The sequence below is a fragment of the Polypterus senegalus genome, chromosome 5 (genome assembly GCF_016835505.1).
Source record: "Polypterus senegalus isolate Bchr_013 chromosome 5, ASM1683550v1, whole genome shotgun sequence".
Classification (NCBI taxonomy): Eukaryota; Metazoa; Chordata; class Cladistia; order Polypteriformes; family Polypteridae; genus Polypterus; species Polypterus senegalus.
The window spans coordinates 1,020,951-1,043,580 of NC_053158.1; the positions used below are offsets into that span (position 1 = coordinate 1,020,951).

At 44.9% G+C, this 22,630-nt stretch overlaps 1 protein-coding gene across 4 annotated transcripts in view; it reads right to left on the reverse strand.

The window, feature by feature from the left end:
• Positions 1 to 22,630, reverse strand: part of LOC120530097 (voltage-dependent L-type calcium channel subunit beta-2-like) — a 250,777-nt gene that overhangs the window by 27,903 nt on the left and 200,244 nt on the right. For 3 of the 4 annotated variants that reach the window (XM_039754262.1, XM_039754265.1, XM_039754263.1), the window contains 4 exons: positions 18,399 to 18,532; positions 10,675 to 10,755; positions 2,892 to 2,950; positions 2,053 to 2,162 (listed from right to left, as the gene is read on the reverse strand). In XM_039754262.1, the coding sequence (XP_039610196.1) occupies positions 2,053 to 2,162; positions 2,892 to 2,950; positions 10,675 to 10,755; positions 18,399 to 18,532 (384 nt within the window). Of the gene's footprint in view, positions 1 to 2,052; positions 2,163 to 2,891; positions 2,951 to 10,674; positions 10,756 to 18,216; positions 18,237 to 18,398; positions 18,533 to 22,630 lie in introns of all 4 variants that reach the window. The other variant, XM_039754264.1, reaches the window with a different exon arrangement.

Consider the following 22,630-nt stretch of genomic DNA (forward strand, 5'->3'; position numbering starts at 1 on the left):
CCAACTCCCTCTTGGGGTCCGACAAACAACATTGCAGCAGGAGAGAAAAAGATTCTCTGGTCTGAGGAGACAAACATAAAAGCTCTACATCTGGTGAAGACCAGGCACTGCTCCTCACCTGCCTGATGCCAACACTACAGTGAAGTATGGTGGTATGTGGACAGGGGTCACAATGGAGAAAAGGACGAATGCAGCCAGATACAGAGAGGTCCTTGAAGAGACCCTGCAACAGAGCGTACAACACCTCCGACTGGGGTGACAGTACGATGACCCAAAATATACAGACAGGACAATACTGGAGTGGCTGTGGGACAAGTCTCTGAGGGTCCTCAAGCGGCCAGCCAAAGCCCAGACTTAAACCTCCTAAGGGGGAGGCCTTAAGATGGCAGCTTCCAGATGCTTACCATCCAATCTAACAGAGCTTGGGAGGAGTATGCGAATGGTGCTATAAAAATAAAATGTATTATTATTATCGTCACATCAGCTGTTAGATCCAAAAAAATGAACAATGGTGATAATAATAATAATAATAATAATAATAATAATAATATCCATCCATCCATCCATTTTCCAACCCGCTGAATCCAAATACAGGATCACGGGGATCTGCCGGAGCCAATCCCAGCCAACACAGGGCACAAGGCAGGAACCAATCCTGGGCAGGGTGCCAACCCACCGCAGGACACACACAAACACACACACACGCCAAGCACACACACACGGGCCAAGTTAGAATCGCCAATCCACCTAACCGGCATGTCTTTGGACTGTGGGAGGAAACCCACGCAGACACGGGGAGAACATGCAATCTCCACGCAGGGAGGACCCGGGAAGTGAACCCAGGTCTCCTAACTGTGAGGCAGCAGCGCTACCCACTGTGCCACCATGCCGCCCAATAATAATAATAATAATAATAATAATAATAAAGTTAATTTATCTGCGGTGGGCTGACACCCTGCCCGGGGTTTTTTCCTGCCTTGTGCCCTGTGTTGGCTGGGATTGGCTCTAGCAGACCCCCGTGACCCTGTAGTTAGGATATAGCGGGTTGGATAATGGATGGATGGATGGATGAAGTTAATTTATAATCTGCCAGGAAGAATGGGAGAAACTGCCCAAATCCAGGTGTGCAAAGCTTGAGAGATCTCACTGCAGTGATTTACAGATGGACTTGCTGCCAAAGGGGCTTCTACAAAGTAGTGAATGGAGGGTCCGAACACTCCTATGAATGAGGGACTTCAGTTTTTGATTAGTAATAAATTTCCAAACCTTTCTGACAACAAGTCTTCACTTTGTCATTATGGGTTATTGAGTGTAGATTGATGGGCATAGACAGCAAATTGTAAAGATTTGAAATGAACGTAGTGCCCAGTAAAATGTGCAGGAAGTGAAGGGGTCCAGAGACTTTCTGAATCCACCGTACATGTGTCATTATGTGAGTACAGTATAGACAGTTTTGTTAATTTAATGCATTTTATTGAATATTTCACGGATAAACTGCGTCTGAGTCAATGTTTTCAGGCTCAGAAGGTTGCCCGTGGTGCCCTTGTCATGCAGGGCACGGTCAGCTCCTTAACGTTTAATTCTCGTGATAGGGGAGTCTCATGTAGCGCCCAGGTTATCGTGTTACTCGGTTAGTGATGGGGACTAAACCGACACATACAGGCAGACCTCCAAACGATTTGTGGCCGTTACTCTCTGAAGGCGCCGCATGGAGGACTGACACAGGGTGGTGGTGCCATAAAGTCTTCATTCTTCATTTCACCTTGAACACTTTCCCTCCTCGGCGCCATCCGTTGAAGTCGAATTACACACAGAAAGTCACGAGAATGGACACCCGCTAATACGGTGCCAGTGACTCAGGACCCAACGTTATTGTGCTGTAAATTAGGTTTATTAAGGTAACAAAATGTGAGAAATGCAAACAGTGGTGAAGACTGTCACAAGGGGGCGCTGAGTAGTGCAGAGGTCAGCCCCCCCAAGCACACCACAGAGCAGCACCCAACCTTTCATGTGTTAAGACCACCTTGAAATGGAGTCATCGCTGTTACTCACCTAAACTGGACTTGGTGTTGGAGCGCTCGATGATGGCGTGCTTGCTCGGATTGTTTAAAACAGAACGTTTGGCAAGCGAGATGTCGGCTGTCACCCGTGTGATGGATATCCTGGAGAATGAGACAAGAACAAGATGTTATGTTGCTCTCCATGTTTGGAATGACAGCAGCACTTCACCCACAATGCCAGTTGAGCCCTTAAAGGTCTTTGGATAGCCACATGTGATTCAGGTGGGCTTTCCAGGTCACCTTCTGGTCTTGAGACTGTCCTGACAGTGACAGGTAGAGAGAAGGACCCTGCCCTGTAGGTGCTGCCAGAGCAGACTGGCACAGGTGGTGCAGAAAACCTGCAATCAACTTAGAGGAGCTGCCGGATAAGAAAAGCTATAGTGCTATAAGTAGCATAACCTTCCTATGCCAGTTTGGTGGTCTGTCACACCCTCTGTACCCATAAGGTGGCTTTAAAAGGCAAAGCGCCACCCTGTCACTAGATGCAACATTCAGAATGAATCCTTGGATTTAGCAGGTTATCGGTAAACTTTGGGACACTGGAGTTGGAGACATTAAAACGGTACAGAATAAGGGACGGGATGGACAGCACACAAACAGTGTTTGCCCTGGGTGAGTGCCCCCTGCTGGCCGAGTCACAAACCTGTAGTTGCTAATCTGCTGAAGTGTGAGTGGCCCACGCAGTCCCAGATTGTGACAGTACGCCAAACAGCAAATATTACAGCCTACCATTTACCCAGAATGCCAATCAGCTCAGTTAGATTTCCAGTTTGTCCCCCCCAATTGTCCTTGTGACACTTTTGTTGTCAGAAGAAGATGACAGCAACTTACCGTCCTTCAAACTTGTGTTTCAAAAAGTCAAACAGGGCCTTCTGCATCATGTCTGTCACCTGCAATAGACAAGGAATGCTTGGTTAGCCGGAGGCAGAGCTCTTCTGAAACGGTCTATAGAAGGTGCCACCCCGTGATGGACAATTGGCTGTGCCTTGTGCCCCATGCCTGCTGGTTTAGGCTCTGCTCAGGACTATGTGGACTTAGTAAGTGGTATGGTGTGGTATGGAGCGTCATTTTCCATTACACTCTGAGACAGACCTCCACAAAGTAATCATCCATCAGGTGCCCTCCACAATACACTCTAAGAGGGCACTCAAGAATAAAAACTTGCCACTGTTTAGAATTTAGAAAGTCCTCAAGGACCACAAGGATGTAATGTCTCACCTTGTCTCATTTTACACCACCTATCCCAGACAGGGCCATGGGGCGATCTCAGTCCTTTTTCCCAGTGACACCTGTTGACTCATATTATGGGATTCCAAGGAATTATCAGCAGGCCCTGGGTCTTCCCCAGGGTCTCCACCCAGATGGCCGTGTCTGTAACACCTTCACAAGGAGGAGTCCATTAGCATCCAAATCAGATGCTCTGACCACCTCAGTTGGCACATCTCGATGCGGATGGTCAGCGTTTCTACTCCGAGCCTCTCCTAGATATCCATACTTCTCACTCGATCTCCACCTTGCAGAAGAAACTCATTTTGGCCGCTTGTACCCGGGATCTCATTCTTTCGGTCATTACTCAAAGCTCATGGGTGAGAGTAGAGACGTAGATTGACTGGTAAATCGAGAGCTTCACCTTCTGAGTCGGCTCCTTCTTCACCGATGGAGGTCAGTATAACGACAGCATAACTGCACTCGCCGCCCCAATCTGTCTATTGATCTCACCATTCCTTGTCAAGACCAAGACCCTTAGATATTTAAGCTCCTCCTCTTGAGGCCATTACTCACCTCCCACTCGGAGAGGAGAGCCCACCTTTCTCCTACGGAGGACCATGGCCTTGAATTTAAGAGTGCTGATCTTCATCCACGCTGCTTCACACTCAGCTGCAAACCATCCCAATGATGAGACCAAAATCAAACTATTTGGCCTCAATACCAAAGGATCCACCAATGCAGCTCACCATCCACAACACACCACACCTACAGTAAAACATGGAGGGGGCAGCATCCTGTTGTGGGGGGCCTGGGGCTCTCGTTAGGGTAGAAGGAAAAACGGATGGGGCAAAATACCATCAAGTTCAGGAGGAAAACCTGCTACCCTCTGCCAGAAAGGTGAAGATGGGCAGAATGTTCACCTTTCAACACGACAACGACCTGAAGGACACAGTGAAATTGAGCACCCAGTGGCTAAAGGAGAAAAAAGTGAATGTCCTGGTGTGGCCAGTCAGAGCACAGAGCTTAAATCACAGTGAAAATCTGTGGAAAGATCTGAAGATAGCAGACCACCAACGCTCACCAGCCAATGTGACCGAACTTGAACAGTTAAACTGTAGAAGAGTGAGGGGCAAATATTACACAGTCTAGGAGTGCCAAGCTGATAGAAGAATCAACAGACTGTCATTAAAGCAAAAGGGGGGGTCAACAAAATGACAGTGACATGGGGGGGGTCCTTTATTAATCTCAATATTTCTTGTTTTTGATTTTTTTATCGTTTTCCTGAACTGTAGCTGTGATATTTTTCACTTGGATGTTAGAGGTGGCACTGAGTAAGTAAAGCTGGGAAGAAATATTAGTTTGTGTGTTTTTATTTAAGGCGGTAAAGCAAAAAAAATGGGAATATTTCAAAGGGGGATTCTTTTCTACACCCACTGTATATGTTAACAAATACCATTACATCAATAAAACACTTTAAACCCACTTCCAGTTGTCTAAACATTGCTTACCTAGAAGTATTAATGTCATCCTATCAAATTTCATCATTTCTGCAGTCACTTCTCGATTTTAATAGAGGGTTCAAAAAGAATACCCCCTAGTAGTCAAACTAAAAACTGCCTAAAATGGAAATAAATATATAATAAAATAATACTAAATAAATACTAAACATAAACCTCAAAAAAACATTAAAATTAGGGTTAAAAAGTGTTTATAAATAGTTAAAATAATGCACTATAAAATAAAAAAAAATACGGTTTAAAAACAAAGGCCCCAAGAACAAGTTTTAACATCAGGACCTAATATATTAATTAAGATTGGGGCTTATAAATAAATACTTTAAGATTAGGGTTGAGGTAGGGATGGGACATAAGAGAGAGTTGTCAAGAGAAATCTGCATGAAGCAAAGTACAGAGATGTTCCTAATGAAATCCTCATCTAGAGTGCTCTGGACCGCAGACCTCAGAAGGTCCACCTTCCAACAGGACAACTTGTGAATGTCCTTGAGTGGCTCTGCCAGAGGCCGGCCTTGAGTCCAACTGAACATCTCTGGAGAGACCGGACATATTACTGTCAGCTGATGTTCTCCATCCCACCTGACAGAGCTTGAGAGGATCTGCAGAGAAGAAAATGAACTTTGTGGGGTCAAACCCAAGAAGACTCCTGGCTGGAATGGCCAACAAAGGGGCTTTGAAAAAGCAATATTTGGGCCAATGTGAGATTTCAGTTTTCTTTTTTAATTTTTAATAAATTCACAACACTCTCTAACATCTAGATTTTGGTTTGTCATTCTGCATGTTGCTTGATGTGGGAATTTAAAAGATTTTATCACCAGGCCTCAACATCACCCAATGTGTAGAAAGTGAAGGGCCTGAAGATGTCCTGAAGGTGTGTAGCCTCCTCTGGGCAAGACTGTAAGACAGGAAGGCCACAAGCAGACCTCAAGGTGACACTCTGGGCTGGCACTGCATGACTTGGACAGCCACTGGTGTTTCAATTGGGGTTCAAACCAAAGGAGTGGAAGCCCCTAACTCCTACTGAGTTTTACCCTCCCAGGTATTCTCAAACCAATGGCCACCGGCCTTCTTCCACTCTCTGGCCTACCTCATACCCTTTCAGTGAAGGCCCCACCAGAACCACAGGGCGCATTGAAGGCACAACATCATAAGGAGGAATGTGTTCAGTCTGTAGGGGACAGAAAAATGGTTAGGATCGACAACACTGGCATCCGCTGGGCAATAAAAAACAAAACCGAGTGCCCAACATAGAACAACGTCCTGTGCCTGCTCCTTCACCTGATGGGTATCGTCCACCTGTCTAATAATGTGGAAGGAGTTCAGCTGGCCAAAAGTCACTGCCAGTTGTGCCAGGAATGGAAACTGTGAATGTTGAATGGCTGATTGGTGAAGATTCATCACTTGGAGGTTGAGGTTTGGTGCTTTTGCCAATGGAAGACATTCACTTGTCAACATGAGGAGCAATGGAATCCAGAAAAGCTCACTTTGGTGATAACATAAAAGTGTCATATAGGGACAGTACTGAATTAGCAACTGTCAGTGACCTAATGACAGGTGACAGGGATAGGGTGTGGCAGAGCAGGCTTTCAAATTATATTTTGTATGATTGGCCTTCTTGAATGTCATGACTATAATTTGAATTATATTCATTTTGTATTGGAGCATTTAGTTATGTGGTCTGTCACCTGTATGTAGAGCCTCAGGGAGCGTGTCACCACAATATATGTTAAACCCCTTAACGCGCATTACGCATCGGTCCCGGACATAACAGCGTTTGACGACATTACAGCCATGTGTGCATGCCCATCTGCCATGCATCTCGACATACTACCCATCAAATGAAACTTCAAAGTCTCGTCTTTCCGATGATATAAACCATTTTGACACACAACAACCACAGCACTGACACTAAAGCCTTTTTACAGAGAAGTACATACTTTTAAGAGTTGACTTTCCCTACCTTTGAAGACCCCCTGCAAGTCAAACATCAATATTTCCGAGCAGTATTGATCCCATTCTGTCCGTAAGGCTCCAGCGAATATAATCCAGTAAAACGATTAGGTCCAAAACACACGATATATCCTCAAAGGGACAAAACTCCAGAAAACGTTTCATAACTTGAGACTACTACGTAATTTTTTTCATTTCTATTGATCATATCAGACGTAATTTGTTTCTGTCGGCGATAACCATGCTACGCATGTTACACGGAAGTGTTAGCTTCTGATTGACACCTAAGTTGGCCAATTACGACGGGTCTGGGGTTGACTGGCACCTCGTATAGCCAACGAGTGTCACAGACAGCTGAACGATGACATACAACTCCAAACCCTGGTAGAATCTACCAGTTTGATTGGACACTGTGAGTGACACTCAAAACTTACAGCCAATGAGCAGCCGAGCATTTTGATATGTAACTTGCCATACTAACTTGTAAACAAACGATCGAGCTGCGTGAAGGTGGCATTTGTGCCAGTCTGCAGACTTGGTGCGTGGTTGTTTATTGTGATTTCGCCAAGTTGTGTAGCATTTTAAATATGAATAAAAGTACAGATAAACGTAAATACACTCGATTAAATAATAGATGCATGTACGCGTGAAAGTATCAATCGCCCAGGAGACGCGTCTAATGGCAGAGAGCACATGTGCCACGCCTTGTGCTTTCTGCTGCTAGTGATTGCTGCCATCAAGTGGCACATGGAAAACGCTGAGCTGTGTTGTAACAGTTTGTAAAAGAAATGTATATAGTTTGTGTGCATTTTATAAAAAAAGTAAAAATAAAAATATATATATATTTTTGGCCCATAAGACTTGTATTGACTATTTTTACATAGAAATGTGTATTTTTATTGTTTTTATTATTTTTATAACTAATAGAGTGACACTGTGTGTAGATATAGATTCCTTTAGGTGTAAGCTTTCAGTAGAGCCCTCATTGATATCTGTGGGTTGAAGCATTCAAAAGTTATTACACTTTTCCATACGTTCCAAAATGTGGATAATGGTCCCTCTAAAAAGCCCTGGGCATGCCCACATAAAAACTGGTGTAAAAATGTCATTTTTACAGGTATTCTTTTCAAATTTGAAATGTGAGTAGTCAACAAGTTATTCTGTTGGTACATAGTGTGTTTCTGTCCCCACCTACCTACTGCAGCTTTATTTTCCTTTATTTTCATAAAAAACTTAGGCGAGAACAAAAAATTCGTTTTTTGTGAGTTCTAATGTGCATAACTTTTGATCAGTCACACCTACAGTGATTCTGACTACTAAGGGTGAAACTAGAGAATGTTACCTTTACAAAGAGACCAAACATGTGTTTATACTCCAGATAGTTCAATAACAGCAATGATTCTAATTTGGAGAGGTCGAATTACAAGCGATTTAGCAAAAATGACCCCGCTTGATAAGGGGTTTTAAAAGTGTCAGGCGGCCAGTTATAGAGTGGAGACTACAATTTGGGTTTGAATATTAAAGGGCAAGAGAGGCACGCTGTTATGAGGAGATCCTGCCGACTATGCCAACAGTTCCTATGATGAAGTCGGTCTAGAGGAGGCACTACAATTGTGTTTCTTGTGTAGTTGTAATTTGTTTTTCTCAGTTGTGACACACAAAGACTTCAGGATGTGAACCACAACTAAAATTGTCACACTACAGTTATTTTGGCCAAAACTCTTTCTTGACTGTCAAACACTTGTGCCCAACAGGCTGGTGTTACCACACACGTTCAGCTTGGATGGTTCTTTGCTTTTTGGTAGATAATGATTTTACTCAGAGAAAGTGGCAGTGACTTTTGACCAACCTTCCTAACAAACAGCTTTGGCTTATGGGCCAGCATTAGGCGGTGACAAATCCTTTGAGCAGTGTTTAGCATTTGAATTTTAGAATGAAGAGTCAGATGCCAACAGCAAATTGCATTGTTGATGACTAAATGCCAACGTCTGACTGGTTCTAAGTTCCCCAGCAAGGAGCAGGCCAGCCGTGTTGGGACTCTTTAAATTCCAGTGAAATGAAGACAACACAAAAAGCAAAAAGTAAGCACAAGCACAGAATACACACACAGGTCCACAAAGACAGCACAACACCATTGAAGTCGACCCATATAAACAGAGCCGCCTCGCCTTGAGGTGCCGCCATGCGTCTCGAATCCAGCACTGTCTGCGCACTCCCACAGAGCTCTCAGGTAATCACGGAGTGACCGAACCAGACACCCTTGGGAGGGTCAGTAAAAAAACTCCTCATTTTATATTGTGTCCTCCGTCTCCGAGGGACAGCTACAGATGTTAGGTTAGCAGGCTGTCAATCTTCATGTCATATAGCGCCCCATCATGAAAACAGGCTGTATTGGCTTATGGTCACCATGGCAGTTGAGGGGTTGCACTTTTGACACTTTCTGCCATTTGCACTCACATCCCATATACGCGTCTTTGCCTTTGGTGGTCTTTAGCATTGTTACATTAGAGGCAGGTTTCTCACCCCTGCTCAACTTTGTCAAATTTTCATAACAAGTTCTGTGCAATGCAAGTCTTGTTGGACTTTTTAGAAGATGGTTTGGAGGAGCCTGCAGTCTTCAATATGAGGGCTACGCCTGCAGCACCTCAGGGTCACTGAACTGGAGGAGTCAGCTGCTATGTGTTGTAGTAGAGAATTGGCGGACATTGCACAGGAGTTCTTCAGAGATAGTGTGCACCATCCACCTCCAAGGTGGCATGGGAGGAGATTCCAGACCAGATAGGTGGGTCACAATTGCAAGATGTAAGGTAAAGGGTACACACTGCCTGTGGGCATCAACACCAGAACTGGAAGTGTCAAACCGTTTTCACGTCCTTGCAGAGCTGGACGGTGTCTGTGAAGATTCTGAGGTGGTCCACCTCAAAAACCAGTACCCAGAAAGAAAGTGGCATTGATAGTTGGGGACTCATTCATTAGGAGGAGAGAGTCTCGCATGGTGTGTTGCCTTTTGGGTGCACATGTAGGGGACCTCCCTGGAAGGGTGGATAGGCTCTTGGCCAGAGCGGGGGTGGATCTAGTGGTCATTGTCCATATTTGAACAAATGACATACATAAGGGTAGTCTAGCAGTTAGGGTCTAGCAGTTTTTTCCTTAGATGGATTTATAAATAAATACTTTAAGATTAGGGTTGAGGTAGGGATGGGACATAAGAGAGAGTTGTCAAGAGAAATCTGCATGAAGCAAAGTACAGAGATGTTCCTAATGAAATCCTCATCTAGAGTGCTCTGGACCGCAGACCTCAGAAGGTCCACCTTCCAACAGGACAACTTGTGAATGTCCTTGAGTGGCTCTGCCAGAGGCCGGCCTTGAGTCCAACTGAACATCTCTGGAGAGACCGGACATATTACTGTCAGCTGATGTTCTCCATCCCACCTGACAGAGCTTGAGAGGATCTGCAGAGAAGAAAATGAACTTTGTGGGGTCAAACCCAAGAAGACTCCTGGCTGGAATGGCCAACAAAGGGGCTTTGAAAAAGCAATATTTGGGCCAATGTGAGATTTCAGTTTTCTTTTTTAATTTTTAATAAATTCACAACACTCTCTAACATCTAGATTTTGGTTTGTCATTCTGCATGTTGCTTGATGTGGGAATTTAAAAGATTTTATCACCAGGCCTCAACATCACCCAATGTGTAGAAAGTGAAGGGCCTGAAGATGTCCTGAAGGTGTGTAGCCTCCTCTGGGCAAGACTGTAAGACAGGAAGGCCACAAGCAGACCTCAAGGTGACACTCTGGGCTGGCACTGCATGACTTGGACAGCCACTGGTGTTTCAATTGGGGCTCAAACCAAATGAGTGGAAGCCCCCTAACTCCTGCTGAGTTTTACCCTCCCATGTATTCTCAAACCAATGGCCACCGGCCTTCTTCCACTCTCTGGCTTACCTCGTACCCTTTCAGTGAAGGCCCCACCAGAACCACAGGGCGCATTGAAGGCACAACATCATAAGGAGGAATGTGTTCAGTCTGTAGGGGGACAGAAACAATGGTTAGGATCGACAACACTGGCATCCGCTGGGCAATAAAAAACAAAACCGAGTGCCCAACATAGAACAACGTCCTGTGCCTGCTCCTTCACCTGATGGGTATCGTCCACCTGTCTAATAATGTGGAAGGAGTTCAGCTGGCCAAAGGTCACTGCCAGTTGTGCCAGGAATGGAAACTGTGAATGTTGAATGGCTGATTGGTGAAGATTCATCACTTGGAGGTTGAGGTTTGGTGCTTTTGCCAATGGAAGACATTCACTTGTCAACATGAGGAGCAATGGAATCCAGAAAAGCTCACTTTGGTGATAACATAAAAGTGTCATATAGGGACAGTACTGAATTAGCAACTGTCAGTGACCTAATGACAGGTGACAGGGATAGGGTGTGGCAGAGCAGGCTTTCAAATTTTATTTTGTATGATTGGCCTTCTTGAATGTCATGACTATAATTTGAATTATATTCATTTTGTATTGGAGCATTTAGTTATGTGGTCTGTCACCTGTATGTAGAGCCTCAGGGAGCGGTGCCACCACAATATATGTTAAAAGTGTCAGGCGGGCCAGTTATAGAGTGGAGACTGCAATTTGGGTTTGAATGTTAAAGGGCAAGAGAAGCACGCGGTTATGAGAAGATCCTGCCGACTATGCCAACAGTTCCTATGATGAAGTCGGTCTAGAGGAGGCACTACAATTGCGTTTCTTGTGTAGTTGTAATTTGTTTTTCTCAGTTGTGACACACAAAGACTTCAGGATGTGAACCACAACTAAAATTGTCACACTACAGTTATTTTGGCCAAAACTCTTTCTTGACTGTCAAACACTTGTGCCCAACAGGCCGGTGTTACCACACACGTTCAGCTTGGATGGTTCTTTGCTTTTTTGGTAGATAATGATTTTACTCAGAGAAAGTGGCAGTGACTTTTGGCCAACCTTCCTAACAAACAGCTTTGGCTGATGGGCCAGCATTAGGCGGTGACAAATCCTTTGAGCAGTGTTTAGCATTTGAATTTTAGAATAAAGAGTCAGATGCCAACAGCAAATTGCATTTTTGATGACTAAATGCCAACGTCTGACTGGTTCTAAGTTCCCCAGCAAGGAGCAGGCCAGCCATGTTGGGACTCTTTAAATTCCAGTGAAATGAAGACAACACAAAAAAAAGCAAAAAGTAAGCACAAGCACAGAATACACACGCAGGTCCACAAAGATAGCACAACACATTGAAGTCGACCCATAAACAGAGCCGCCTCGCCTTGAGGTGCCGCCAGCGTCTCGAATCCAGCACTGTCTGCGCACTCCCACAGAGCTCTCAGGTAATCACGGAGTGACCGAACCAGACACCCTTGGGAGGGTCAGTAAAAAAACTCCTCATTTTATATTGTGTCCTCCGTCTCCGAGGGACAGCTACAGATGTTAGGTTAGCAGGCTGTCAATCTTCATGTCATATAGCGCCCCATCATGAAAACAGGCTGTATTGGCTTATGGTCACCATGGCAGTTGAGGGGTTGCACTTTTGACACTTTCTGCCATTTGCACTCACATCCCATATACGCGTCTTTGCCTTTGGTGGTCTTTAGCATTGTTACATTAGAGGCAGGCACCCCTGCTCAACTTTGTCAAATTTTCATAACAAGTTCTGTGCAATGCAAGTCCTGTTGGACTTTTTAGAAGATGGCTTGGAGGAGCCTGCAGTCTTCAATATGAGGGCTACGTCTGCAGCACCTCAGGGTCACTGAACTGGAGGAGTCAGCTGCTATGTGTTGTAGTAGAGAATTGGCGGACATTGCACAGGAGTTCTTCAGAGAGATAGGGTGCACCCCCAAGGTGGCATGGGAGGAGATTCCAGACCAGATAGGTGGGTCACAATTGCAAGATGTAAGGTAAAGGGTACACACTGCCTGTGGGCATCAACACCAGAACTGGAAGTGTCAAACCGTTTTCACGTCCTTGCAGAGCTGGACGGTGTCTGTGAAGATTCTGAGGTGGTCCACCTCAAAAACCAGTACCCAGAAAGAAAGTGGCATTGATAGTTGGGGACTCATTCATTAGGAGGAGAGAGTCTCGCATGGTGTGTTGCCTTTTGGGTGCACATGTAGGGGACCTCCCTGGAAGGGTGGATAGGCTCTTGGCCAGAGCGGGGGTGGATCTAGTGGTCATTGTCCATATTTGAACAAATGACATACATAAGGGTAGTCTAGCAGTTAGGGTCTAGCAGTTTTTTTCCTTAGATGGCTGGCATCTTTCAACATCTGCAATAAGATGCTGCAGATGTTCTACCAGAGGGTTATGGTGAGCGCCCTCTTCTACGCGGTGGTGTGCTGGGAGGCAGCATAAAGAAGGGACGCCTCACGCCTGGACAAACTGGTGAGGAAGGCAGGCTCTATTGTAGGCATGGAGCTGGACAGTTTGAGATCCGTGGCAGAGCGATGGGCACTGAGCAGACTCCTGTCAATCATGGAGAATCCACTGAACAGGATCATCTCCAGACAGAGGAGCAGCTTCAGCGACAGACTGCTGTCACCGTCCTGCTCCACTGACAGACTGAGGAGACCCCACACTATGCGACTCTTCAATTCCACCAGAGGGGTAAACGTTAATATTATACAAAGTTATTATCTCTTATACCTGCATTGTTATCACTCTTTAATTTAATATTGTTCTTTATCAGTATGCTGCTGCTAGAGTATGGGAATTTTGGGAATTTATAAAGTATCTATCTACAGTATCTGTCTATCTATCTATTATATAGTGCCTTTCATATCTATCTATCTATTATACAGTGCCTTTCATATCTATCTATCTATTATACAGTTCCTTTCATATCATATCTATCTATCTATTATATAGTGCCTTTCATATCCATCTATCTATCTATCTATCTATCTATCTATCTATTATATAGTGCCTTTCATATCTATCTATCTATCTATTATACAGTTCTATCTATCTATCTATTATATATCTATCTATCTATCTATCTTCTATTATATAGTGCCTTTCATATCTATCTATCTATCTATCTATTATACAGTGCCTTTCTCTATCTATCTATCTATCTATCTATTATATAGTGCCTATCTATCTATCTATCTATCTATCTATTATATAGTGCCTTTCATATCTATCTATCTATCTATCTATCAGTTCTGCAAACCAAATTTAAAGACTTAGGTGCCAGGCTGAGGAGGAGAACTGACAAGGTGGTCTTCACTGAAGTTCTGCCTGTGCCATGCGCCAGTCCAGGTAAAACTGAGGAGATTAGAAGACTTAAAATGTGTCTCAGATTTTGGTGCAGGGGAGAAGAGTACAGGATTACAGAGCATTGGGACTCCTTTTGGAACAGATGATACCTGTTCCACCGTGACGGGTTACATCAGAACTGGATGGGCACCAATGTATCGGGGATGCGTATGAGTAGGCTGGCTGAGGATTGGGCGGCAGGGAGTTTAGGACAGGCCAGGTTTAAATCTGAACATGGTGGAACAAACAATAGAGCAGAAATGAAAATGTGTAGTAATGTAAATTCTAACCCGACCTTTAAATATAAAATGAGTAACACGATAAACAGAGCTTTTTGTAATGCTAGAAATATCAAAAATAAAACAAGTGAGTTGGAGTTTTATGTAGCAGAGCAGAATTACAATAATTTAGCAATAATGGAAACCTGGCTAAATTACAAAGATGGCGATGGGTAGAACACAGAGGGGTACACATATTTTAGGAGGGATAGACAAACAGAAAGGAGGTGGGGTTGCTGTTTATGTCAAACAGAATTTAAACGCAAGTCCCCTTCATTTGTTTGATGAGCCCCATCTTAGTGAGAACGTCTGGCTTCACCTGGAGAGCATTAAGGAAAGGGCTCTTATTTTAGGGTTGTGTTATAGACCACCCAATTCAGATAGTCATTTCAACATACATCTTGTTAGTAATACTAAAAAAGGAAAGTTTACAGGGGGAAATGAACTACCTGAATGTTAACTGGGATAAGCCTTACAAATGGAGTTTGCAGACTTAATCAGTGACTGTTTGTTAACTCAGCCTGTTAAAGAACCAACACGGGGTGAAGCCTGTCTGGATTTAGTATTCTGTAATAATCAGGATGAACTGAGTGTGTAGAGGTGATTGGACCACTAGGGTCACGTGACTGTAATATAATAACAGTTCTCAGTGTTTTCTAAGAGTGCGGATGCAAAGATTCAAATTGTTAAGTTCAACTTTGAGGAAATGCGGCAAAGTCTAAGGAGGATGGACTGGGAGAAGCTTTTAAGTGTGGAGACAGTCTTGGCAGTTACTCTCCTCTCACCACACTTTGGTTTTCATTGGTTTGCATGGATTGCTTGTTTCTGAATTCTAAGCTATGCATGACACCAGGCTGCGGTCAACTCTCCGTGTCCACACTCTGACCAGGGGGCACAACTGGCATGAACATCAGTTTTATTCATGTTGGTGTCTTAGTACAGCAGCAGGAAATTATCGGCACCCCTGAAATTTTCCCAGAAAATGCCCCATTTCTCTCAGAAAACTGTTGCAATTCCAAATGTTTTGGTATCCACATGTTGATTTCCTTAATGTGCACTGAAACAACACAAAAAACAGAGAACAAAAAAGCCAAATCTGACATCATGTCACACAGAGCTCCAAAAATGGGCCGGACAAAACTATTGGCACCTTTTCCAAATTGTGGGTAAATCGTTTTATTTCAAGCATGTGATGCTCGTTTGAACTCACCTGTGCTGGCAAGATAGCAGTCACACCTGAAGTCAGTTAAAATGGAGACAAGCTGACTCAACCTTGGTGTTGTGTGTCCGAGTGGGCCACACTAAGTAAGCTTGGAGAACAGAAAGAAGAGCAGAGAATTGTCTGAGGACTTGTGAACAAAAAGTGTGGAAAAATATCAACAATCTCAAGGCTACAAGTCCATCTCCAGAGATCTTCGTGTTCCTCTGTCCACCGTGCACAACACAATCAAGAAGTTCACAACACACGGCACTGTAGCTGATCTCACTGGACGTGGACGGAAAAGAAAAACTGATAAAAGACTGCAACGAAGGATAGTCTGAATGGTGGACAAACAGCCCAATCAACTTCAAAACATATTCAAGATGTTCTGCAGACTCGGGGTGCAACAGTGTCAGCTCAAACTATCCAGCGACATCTGAACGAAATGAAACGCTAGGGTAGGAGAGCCAGGAGGACCCCACTGCTGACACAGAAACATAAAAAAGCCAGGCTGGTGTTTGCCAACGTGTACTTGAGGACGCCAAAATCCTTCTGGGCGAACGTCTTGTGGACAGATGAGACCAAAGTAGAGCGTCTTGGTAAAGCTCATCATTCTACTGTTTACAGAAAACACAATGAGGCCTACGAAGAAAAGAACAACGCGATACCTCCAGTCAAACATGGTGGAGGGTCGAAGATGTTTTGCTGCCTCTGGCACTGGATGTCTGGACTGTGTGTAAGACATCATGAAATCTGAAGACTACCAAAAGATATTGGGGCGCAATGTCAGAAAGCTGGGTCTGCATCAGAGGTCATGGGTGTTCCAGCAGGACAACGGACCTCAAACATACCTCGAAAAGCACCCAGAAAACGCTGGAGAGTTCTGAAGTGGGCAGCAATGAGTCCGGATCGAAATCCGATTGAACACTTATGGAGAGATGTCAGAATTGCTGTTGGGAGAAGGCGCCCTTCAAATCTCAGAGACCTTCAGCAGTTTGTAAAAGAAGAGTGGTTGGACATTCCAGTTGAGAGGCGTCACAAGCTGGCCGATGGTTATAGGAAGCGCTTGATTTCAGTTATTTTTACCAAAGGGCGTGCAACCAAATATTAAGTTGAGGGTACCAATGCCCGGTTTTTGAGTTCTGTGCGACATGATGTCAGATTTGGCTTTTTTTCTCGGTTTTTTTGTGTTGTTCCAATGCACATAAAGGAGATAAACATGTGGATACCAAAACATTTGGAATTGCAACAACTTTCTGGGAGAAATGGTGCATTGCAACAACTTTCTGGGAGAAATGGTGCATTTTCTGTATATAACAGCTTCTCTCGGCATGACCCTGTGCCCATGCCAGCCTAGACTGCTGTGTCCAGAGGTCAGTCCTGTTAGGTATTGGTGACCACCACACCTGACCTGCCTTTGTCTTTACTTCTTTTTCTCCACTTTGTTTTATTCACTCACTTGTTTCTCAATTCTAAAATCAATCAATCAATCAACATTTATTTATATAGCACATATTCATACAAAAATGTAGCTCAAAGTGCTTTACAAAATGAAGAATTGAAAAATAGAAGACACAATAAAAGATAAACATAAGTCAACATTAATTAACATAGAATAAGAGTAAGGTCCGATGGCCAGGGTGGACAGAAAAACAAAAAACTCCAAATGTATGTATGTATGTATGACTTAAGGCTGTGGTCAACTCTCAGTGGCCACACTCTGTTTCGAGGGGCATAGCTGGCATATAAACTCCTAGACACCACAGCAGAGGGCACTGTCCTATAGAAACAGCATCTCTTAGCATGGCCCTATTTTAGAAAACTTTGGAAGTGGTGGAGGTGCAGTGGGGGGTCCGGGATGTGTCGGGTGTGCAACAAAACTCCCAATTACTGTCAACATCCTGCAGTGGGTGCCATTAGTGCCATTCTCATCAGTAGGACCTCAAACAGGCACCTCCAATGCCAGCAGCTGTGGGTGGTGGACAATGAGACCTGAAGGGCTATATAGGAACTTCGGGGGTCTTCGCTCTGAGATTGTGCACTTCACAGTCTACATGGACAGGGGACACAACTCAGATGACACAAGCAGGTATCAATTCACAAATTTTGGGGACATGGGGACAGAAAGGCTTGTGACATCTTGCATCACTAGGACCACAAACAGCCCCCCTCCATAGGCAGTTACTAGCCCACCTGTGTCCAGTCCCAGCAGTGACCATAAGACCTTGGAGATAAAATTGCTGAAATAGAAAAACTGGGGGCAGGTAGGGTGGGCGAACACTCCAGTATGTCTGAATGTCCTCTAGGGGGCGCCATCAGCTCCATTCTCTTTAGGCCTGATTGGCTCAGTACCCCCATGGCCTACCTAGTTAGATGTCACTGGACTAACCCGCACCCCAATACTCTTAAATAAAACCCCCGAGCCAATACAGTTTCAGTCCATGCAGGGCGCTATATAAAATACAAATCGACGGGCCTCAATTGGGGAGTCTCTTCAGTTGGCAGGATTTTCAAATTTTTACCAGCAAAGAGATATCCCAACTCCCCCTAAAATGTCCCCATTTCAAGACTAAGGAGGTGGCCAGTGAGTGACAGTCCAGTTAAAGTGACAATCAGAACTCTGGGACTCTGCAGCCACCACACCCTGAACCCCAGCCCCCCACACCCCACCCATAAACAGTGCTGGACACTCAGACAGCAGGGGGCGCCCTCGCACGTCCACTTACCGACTTCTGCTTCTGCTTAGCTATTAGCAGCATGGAATAAAGACAGAACAATAAGACATGCATGTTATTGAGTGGTAGGAGACGCCGATGGCCAGCGCCAGGGGCCGTGGGGTCAGGGAGCAGCGGGCGGGGGAGCAGCCAGGCGAGCAGGCGGGTGGGCAGCAGTCGCGGGTTACCTTTACCTTCTTAAAGAAGGCCATTCTCTTTTCTTTTGATATGGGTGATGTGACACTGTTTAAAGTGCCCTTAGGTGAGCGGTGGCTTGCCGGACTTTCACTTTCTTCAGCGTCTAAGCCACTGGCATCTATATCAATTGCTTGGCACAGACAAACAGGTCTACAATTATCAGGTAGCACTAAATGAGGGCACTTAAGGCGTCTTGTGAGTTTCTTTTGCTCTCAAAACAATCAAATTAAATAAGTAAAAGAAAAAGCGCCCCTTGTGCCAGGCTTCACCAGTCGAGCACCTTTATGACTGTGACAACTGAAAACTGTAACTTAAAATGAGCTGGAGGGACGCGTCCCTCTCTTTAAGTACGCTCTGCACTCCCAAAGTGACTTGAAATGTCCCGGAGCAGCTTTATATAGCGCCTTTTCATAGTGCCCACCACTTCAAGGGGCTCTGGAGAATTCTAATCAAAGTGGGACATCAATTGGTTGGTCACTAGGGGGCCCATCTATTCCTTTGAGGCCTCACCCAATATGATATGGCAGCATGCCCTTTTTATTTTTAAAGGGGCATCCAGTAGTCCACACCTGTTGTAAAATCAGCACAGCCCAGGTGGCATTTGTGACCACTGCTCTCGTCCTCTTCTCGTTATACTTTTTATGATGAGGCTCGGGACGAACAATTTGGGGACAGGTGTGGTGACTGAACTGGTGACCTTATGTCCAGCACATTCTCCAGTATGCCATGCTACCGGCTATACTCTGAAGTACTGCCAGTCTGCATATAAAGTGTTACCAGCCACCCACGTCCAGTCCTAGGAGTGACCAGGTAGGTAGATGAGCACGTCCTCCAGGGGCCACCATCCACTCACTTCAAACAGGCACCTGCAACATCAGCAGCTGTGGGTGGTGGACACCATGAGACCTGAGGGGCTATACAGGAATTCCAAACAGTGTTGGTCTGAGGCCTGGGCAGGGGCACAAGTGGGGGTTATACCATGGCCTTTGTGGACATGGGGACAGAAAGGCTCCTGATGACTTGGATGGTCAGAGGCCTGTCTCAGTGTAATGAAAACAGTCACCATTTAGCTGGACAATGAGCCACGGCCATGGTGATAAGTCTGGCCAAAGCTAGAGATCAACCTAGTAGACAGAGGGTGGCAGTGCCAGACAGCAAGAGTTTGAGAGAATGTTGGGCACCACAAGGGGACATTCTTCTAATCTGGCTCCTAACTTGGCCTTTCTTCAGTACTTCTGGACTCCTACCATGACTGCTCCTTTACAATAAAGTCGGTGCAGGAGTGAAAACTGCCACAAGGAGGCGCAGTGCATTTTCAAACCTCAATATAGGAAAATTAAACACAGGCAAAGACATATTGAAGAGGTAAACGTTTACTTTGAGGGGCAGCTGAGCTTCACACGGTGGGCTTCTTCACAGCACTGTCCCACCAAGTGTCCACTTTATGAGGTCCACCTCGTGTCTCAGTTAGTAACAGGACAGTACAAGTGAGCGGTGTCATTTAAAGAGGGTCACCAGGGCATCAGATGTGGGCAAGACTGGATTTATAGGGCTCTGAACAGATGGGGGCGCTATATACACTGGCACAACAAACACAACGCTGTAGCAAAGAAGGCAGCCCTGAGAAAAGACAAATCAACCAGCAAGTCATTTGACAGATGCCCATAAGGAGACTGGCACATGAGAGGAGACCTTTCAGTCCATCAGACTTGTTCAGTTAGCTGACAGCCCCGGTGACCCCAATTCTCCTCCTGCTCTTTCTTAGTGAGGTTCAGTGCCAGGAGTCGCTCACTCGTTTGTTTCTCTTTCATTCCCACAATTCCTTGAAGGTTCTGCTCATCTTCAGCCTCCAATGCACTTCTCTTTAGTCTCCACTAGGTGTCATTGTGATTTACTCTTCAATTCGGTGAATTCTGCTGATCCATCTTATCGACGCCTTGGAGGATTCTGAAGACCCCAGTGAGGACGGCTGCTCGAGGCTTCAGTGGCTCAAAAGTGAACTTAGTTAAAAATGTTATGAGGCAGGTCCCGGAGAATGGATATGGCTAAAAATGAAGCAATGGTCGACGCCAGGCACCCAACAGAGCACTGCACATGAAAACCAAATGTATCCAATCTCGGATAATCTGGTAATGCATGTGGTGGTCTTTACAGGGTCACACCGATGACCTCACTCCATTATCTGGTCTCTTGTCGGTGGAGCTTTGGCTTTGTACGACACCTCAGAAGGCGAAGGTCTCCTCATTTCTGAATTGATCCTCATTGTCCGACTGGGCCGAAGGCTTCTTGACAGTCCAAGTCAGTTCACTTCCATGCTTGGCCGTTGTCCTCAACTCCAGTAGCCGCTCGGACACTCAGCGTGCAGGATCTTCAACGCATTGACTGTTTATTTTTCTGATGGATGTCTTCATTTAGTTTCCATCATTTTTCAGGGTAAAGAAGTAAAGCTTATTGGTCTGTAAAGAGGCTGATCAGAGCAGAGACACACCTCGGGGTCTCTCATTGTGGATCAAAAATGGCAGCCCACCACGTCAACCGACTTCCACTTCAGTCAAGAGAGATAGAGAGGAGGAACACCAGCAATGGATGCCAGTCTGATGGCTGTGGTGGAACTCCCCAAAATCCACAGATCTTTGGACTTGAAGGCACACAAGTGGGGGCGCTGCTATGGGGGCACACACCCTCAATAGGCGTAGAGTAACCCCTGAATGGCAAAGGTCAGCTGATTAGCAACATTCTCTGTGACCAGCCAATCAAATCAACTGGACCAAATTGGGCTCTGGGTGCCATGTCAGAAGGCGACATAAGGGGGCAACAAGCACAATGCTAAATATGAACATGGGGTTAAAAATAGAGGTGGGGGCACCAAGTGTAATGCTAAAAAAGAACACAAGGAGGGGTGCAGTCACAAAATTAAGAACAGGGTACAATTCTAAATATGGACACTAGGGGGCTCCCTGTGTAATGCTAAAATAAAAAATGGTGCTTCACCTACAGTAATGCAAAAAATGAACACAGTGGTTCAAGTACAATATTAAAAAAAGACATGGTGGGAATTCAAGTGCAATGTTAATTCCCCCAATAAAATAAAAATAAGGGGGTACCAAGTGTAATGGTAAAAATGAACATGGTGGTTCAAGTACAATATTAAAACTAGACATAGGGGGGTTCAAGTGCAATGCTAAAAATGGACTTGGGGGAAGGCAAATACAATACTAAAAACAGACTTGGGGAGTGAAGAGTTCCACCTGCTATGCTAAGAGAGGACAAAGGGGGCTTCAAATGCAATTCCAGAAATGGACACAAGTGGGCACCAAGTGCAAAGCATTAAATTAATACAAGGGCCGAATACATTGTTAAAATAGAAATGGGAGCTCAAGTGTAATGTTAAAAATACATAAAAGGAAAGCTTCAATAACTATATTGAAAATAGACACGCGAGTCCAAGTGCAATGCTGAATATGGACACAAGGGGGTTCCATGTGCAATGATAAAAAATAAAAATTGGGGGCAATTAATGGTAATGCTAAAAATGAACACGGGGCTCAAGTACAATATTAAAATTAGGCATAGGGGTTCATATGCAATGCTAAAAATGGACACATGGGGGATCCATGTACAATACTAAAGATGGACTTGCACCAAGTGGGCAGTTCAAGTACAATATTAAAAACAGATATGAAGACTTTCCAAGTACAATAATTAAAATAGCAATGCTAAGAGAGAACAAAGGGGCTTCATGCAATTCAGAAATGGACACAAGTGGGCAATGCAATGAAATATGAACACAAGCAGGTCCATTCTGGCACAAAGCACAATCACTTGAGCCTGCCATCCTTAATCAAGTATAGGTGACACTGTGACACCATCACATCCCACCATTAATATCCAAAGTGAAAGAAGAACTTTGTTAATCCATCAGCCACATCCCCAGCCTGATGGACTGAGTGGTCTCTTCTCATTTTCAAAGGGGATTCACTGGTGAGTGGATGTCTTCAGTGGGGTGAGCCGCATGCCACACAAGTCCTGGAATGACTGAGGACCGCGATGTTGATGTCATCACCTCGCGTCAGGGCCCGTGTCCCAGAGCTGCACTTATGGACGCTGTGATGAGCCCAGAAACCCAACTTCAGCTATTAGGTGGGTGGACCTCATGAAGTGGACTTTCGAGAGTGAGCCTGTGTGTGTTACAGGGGTCAGGCTCGGGTTTTAAAAGTCAACTAATGGA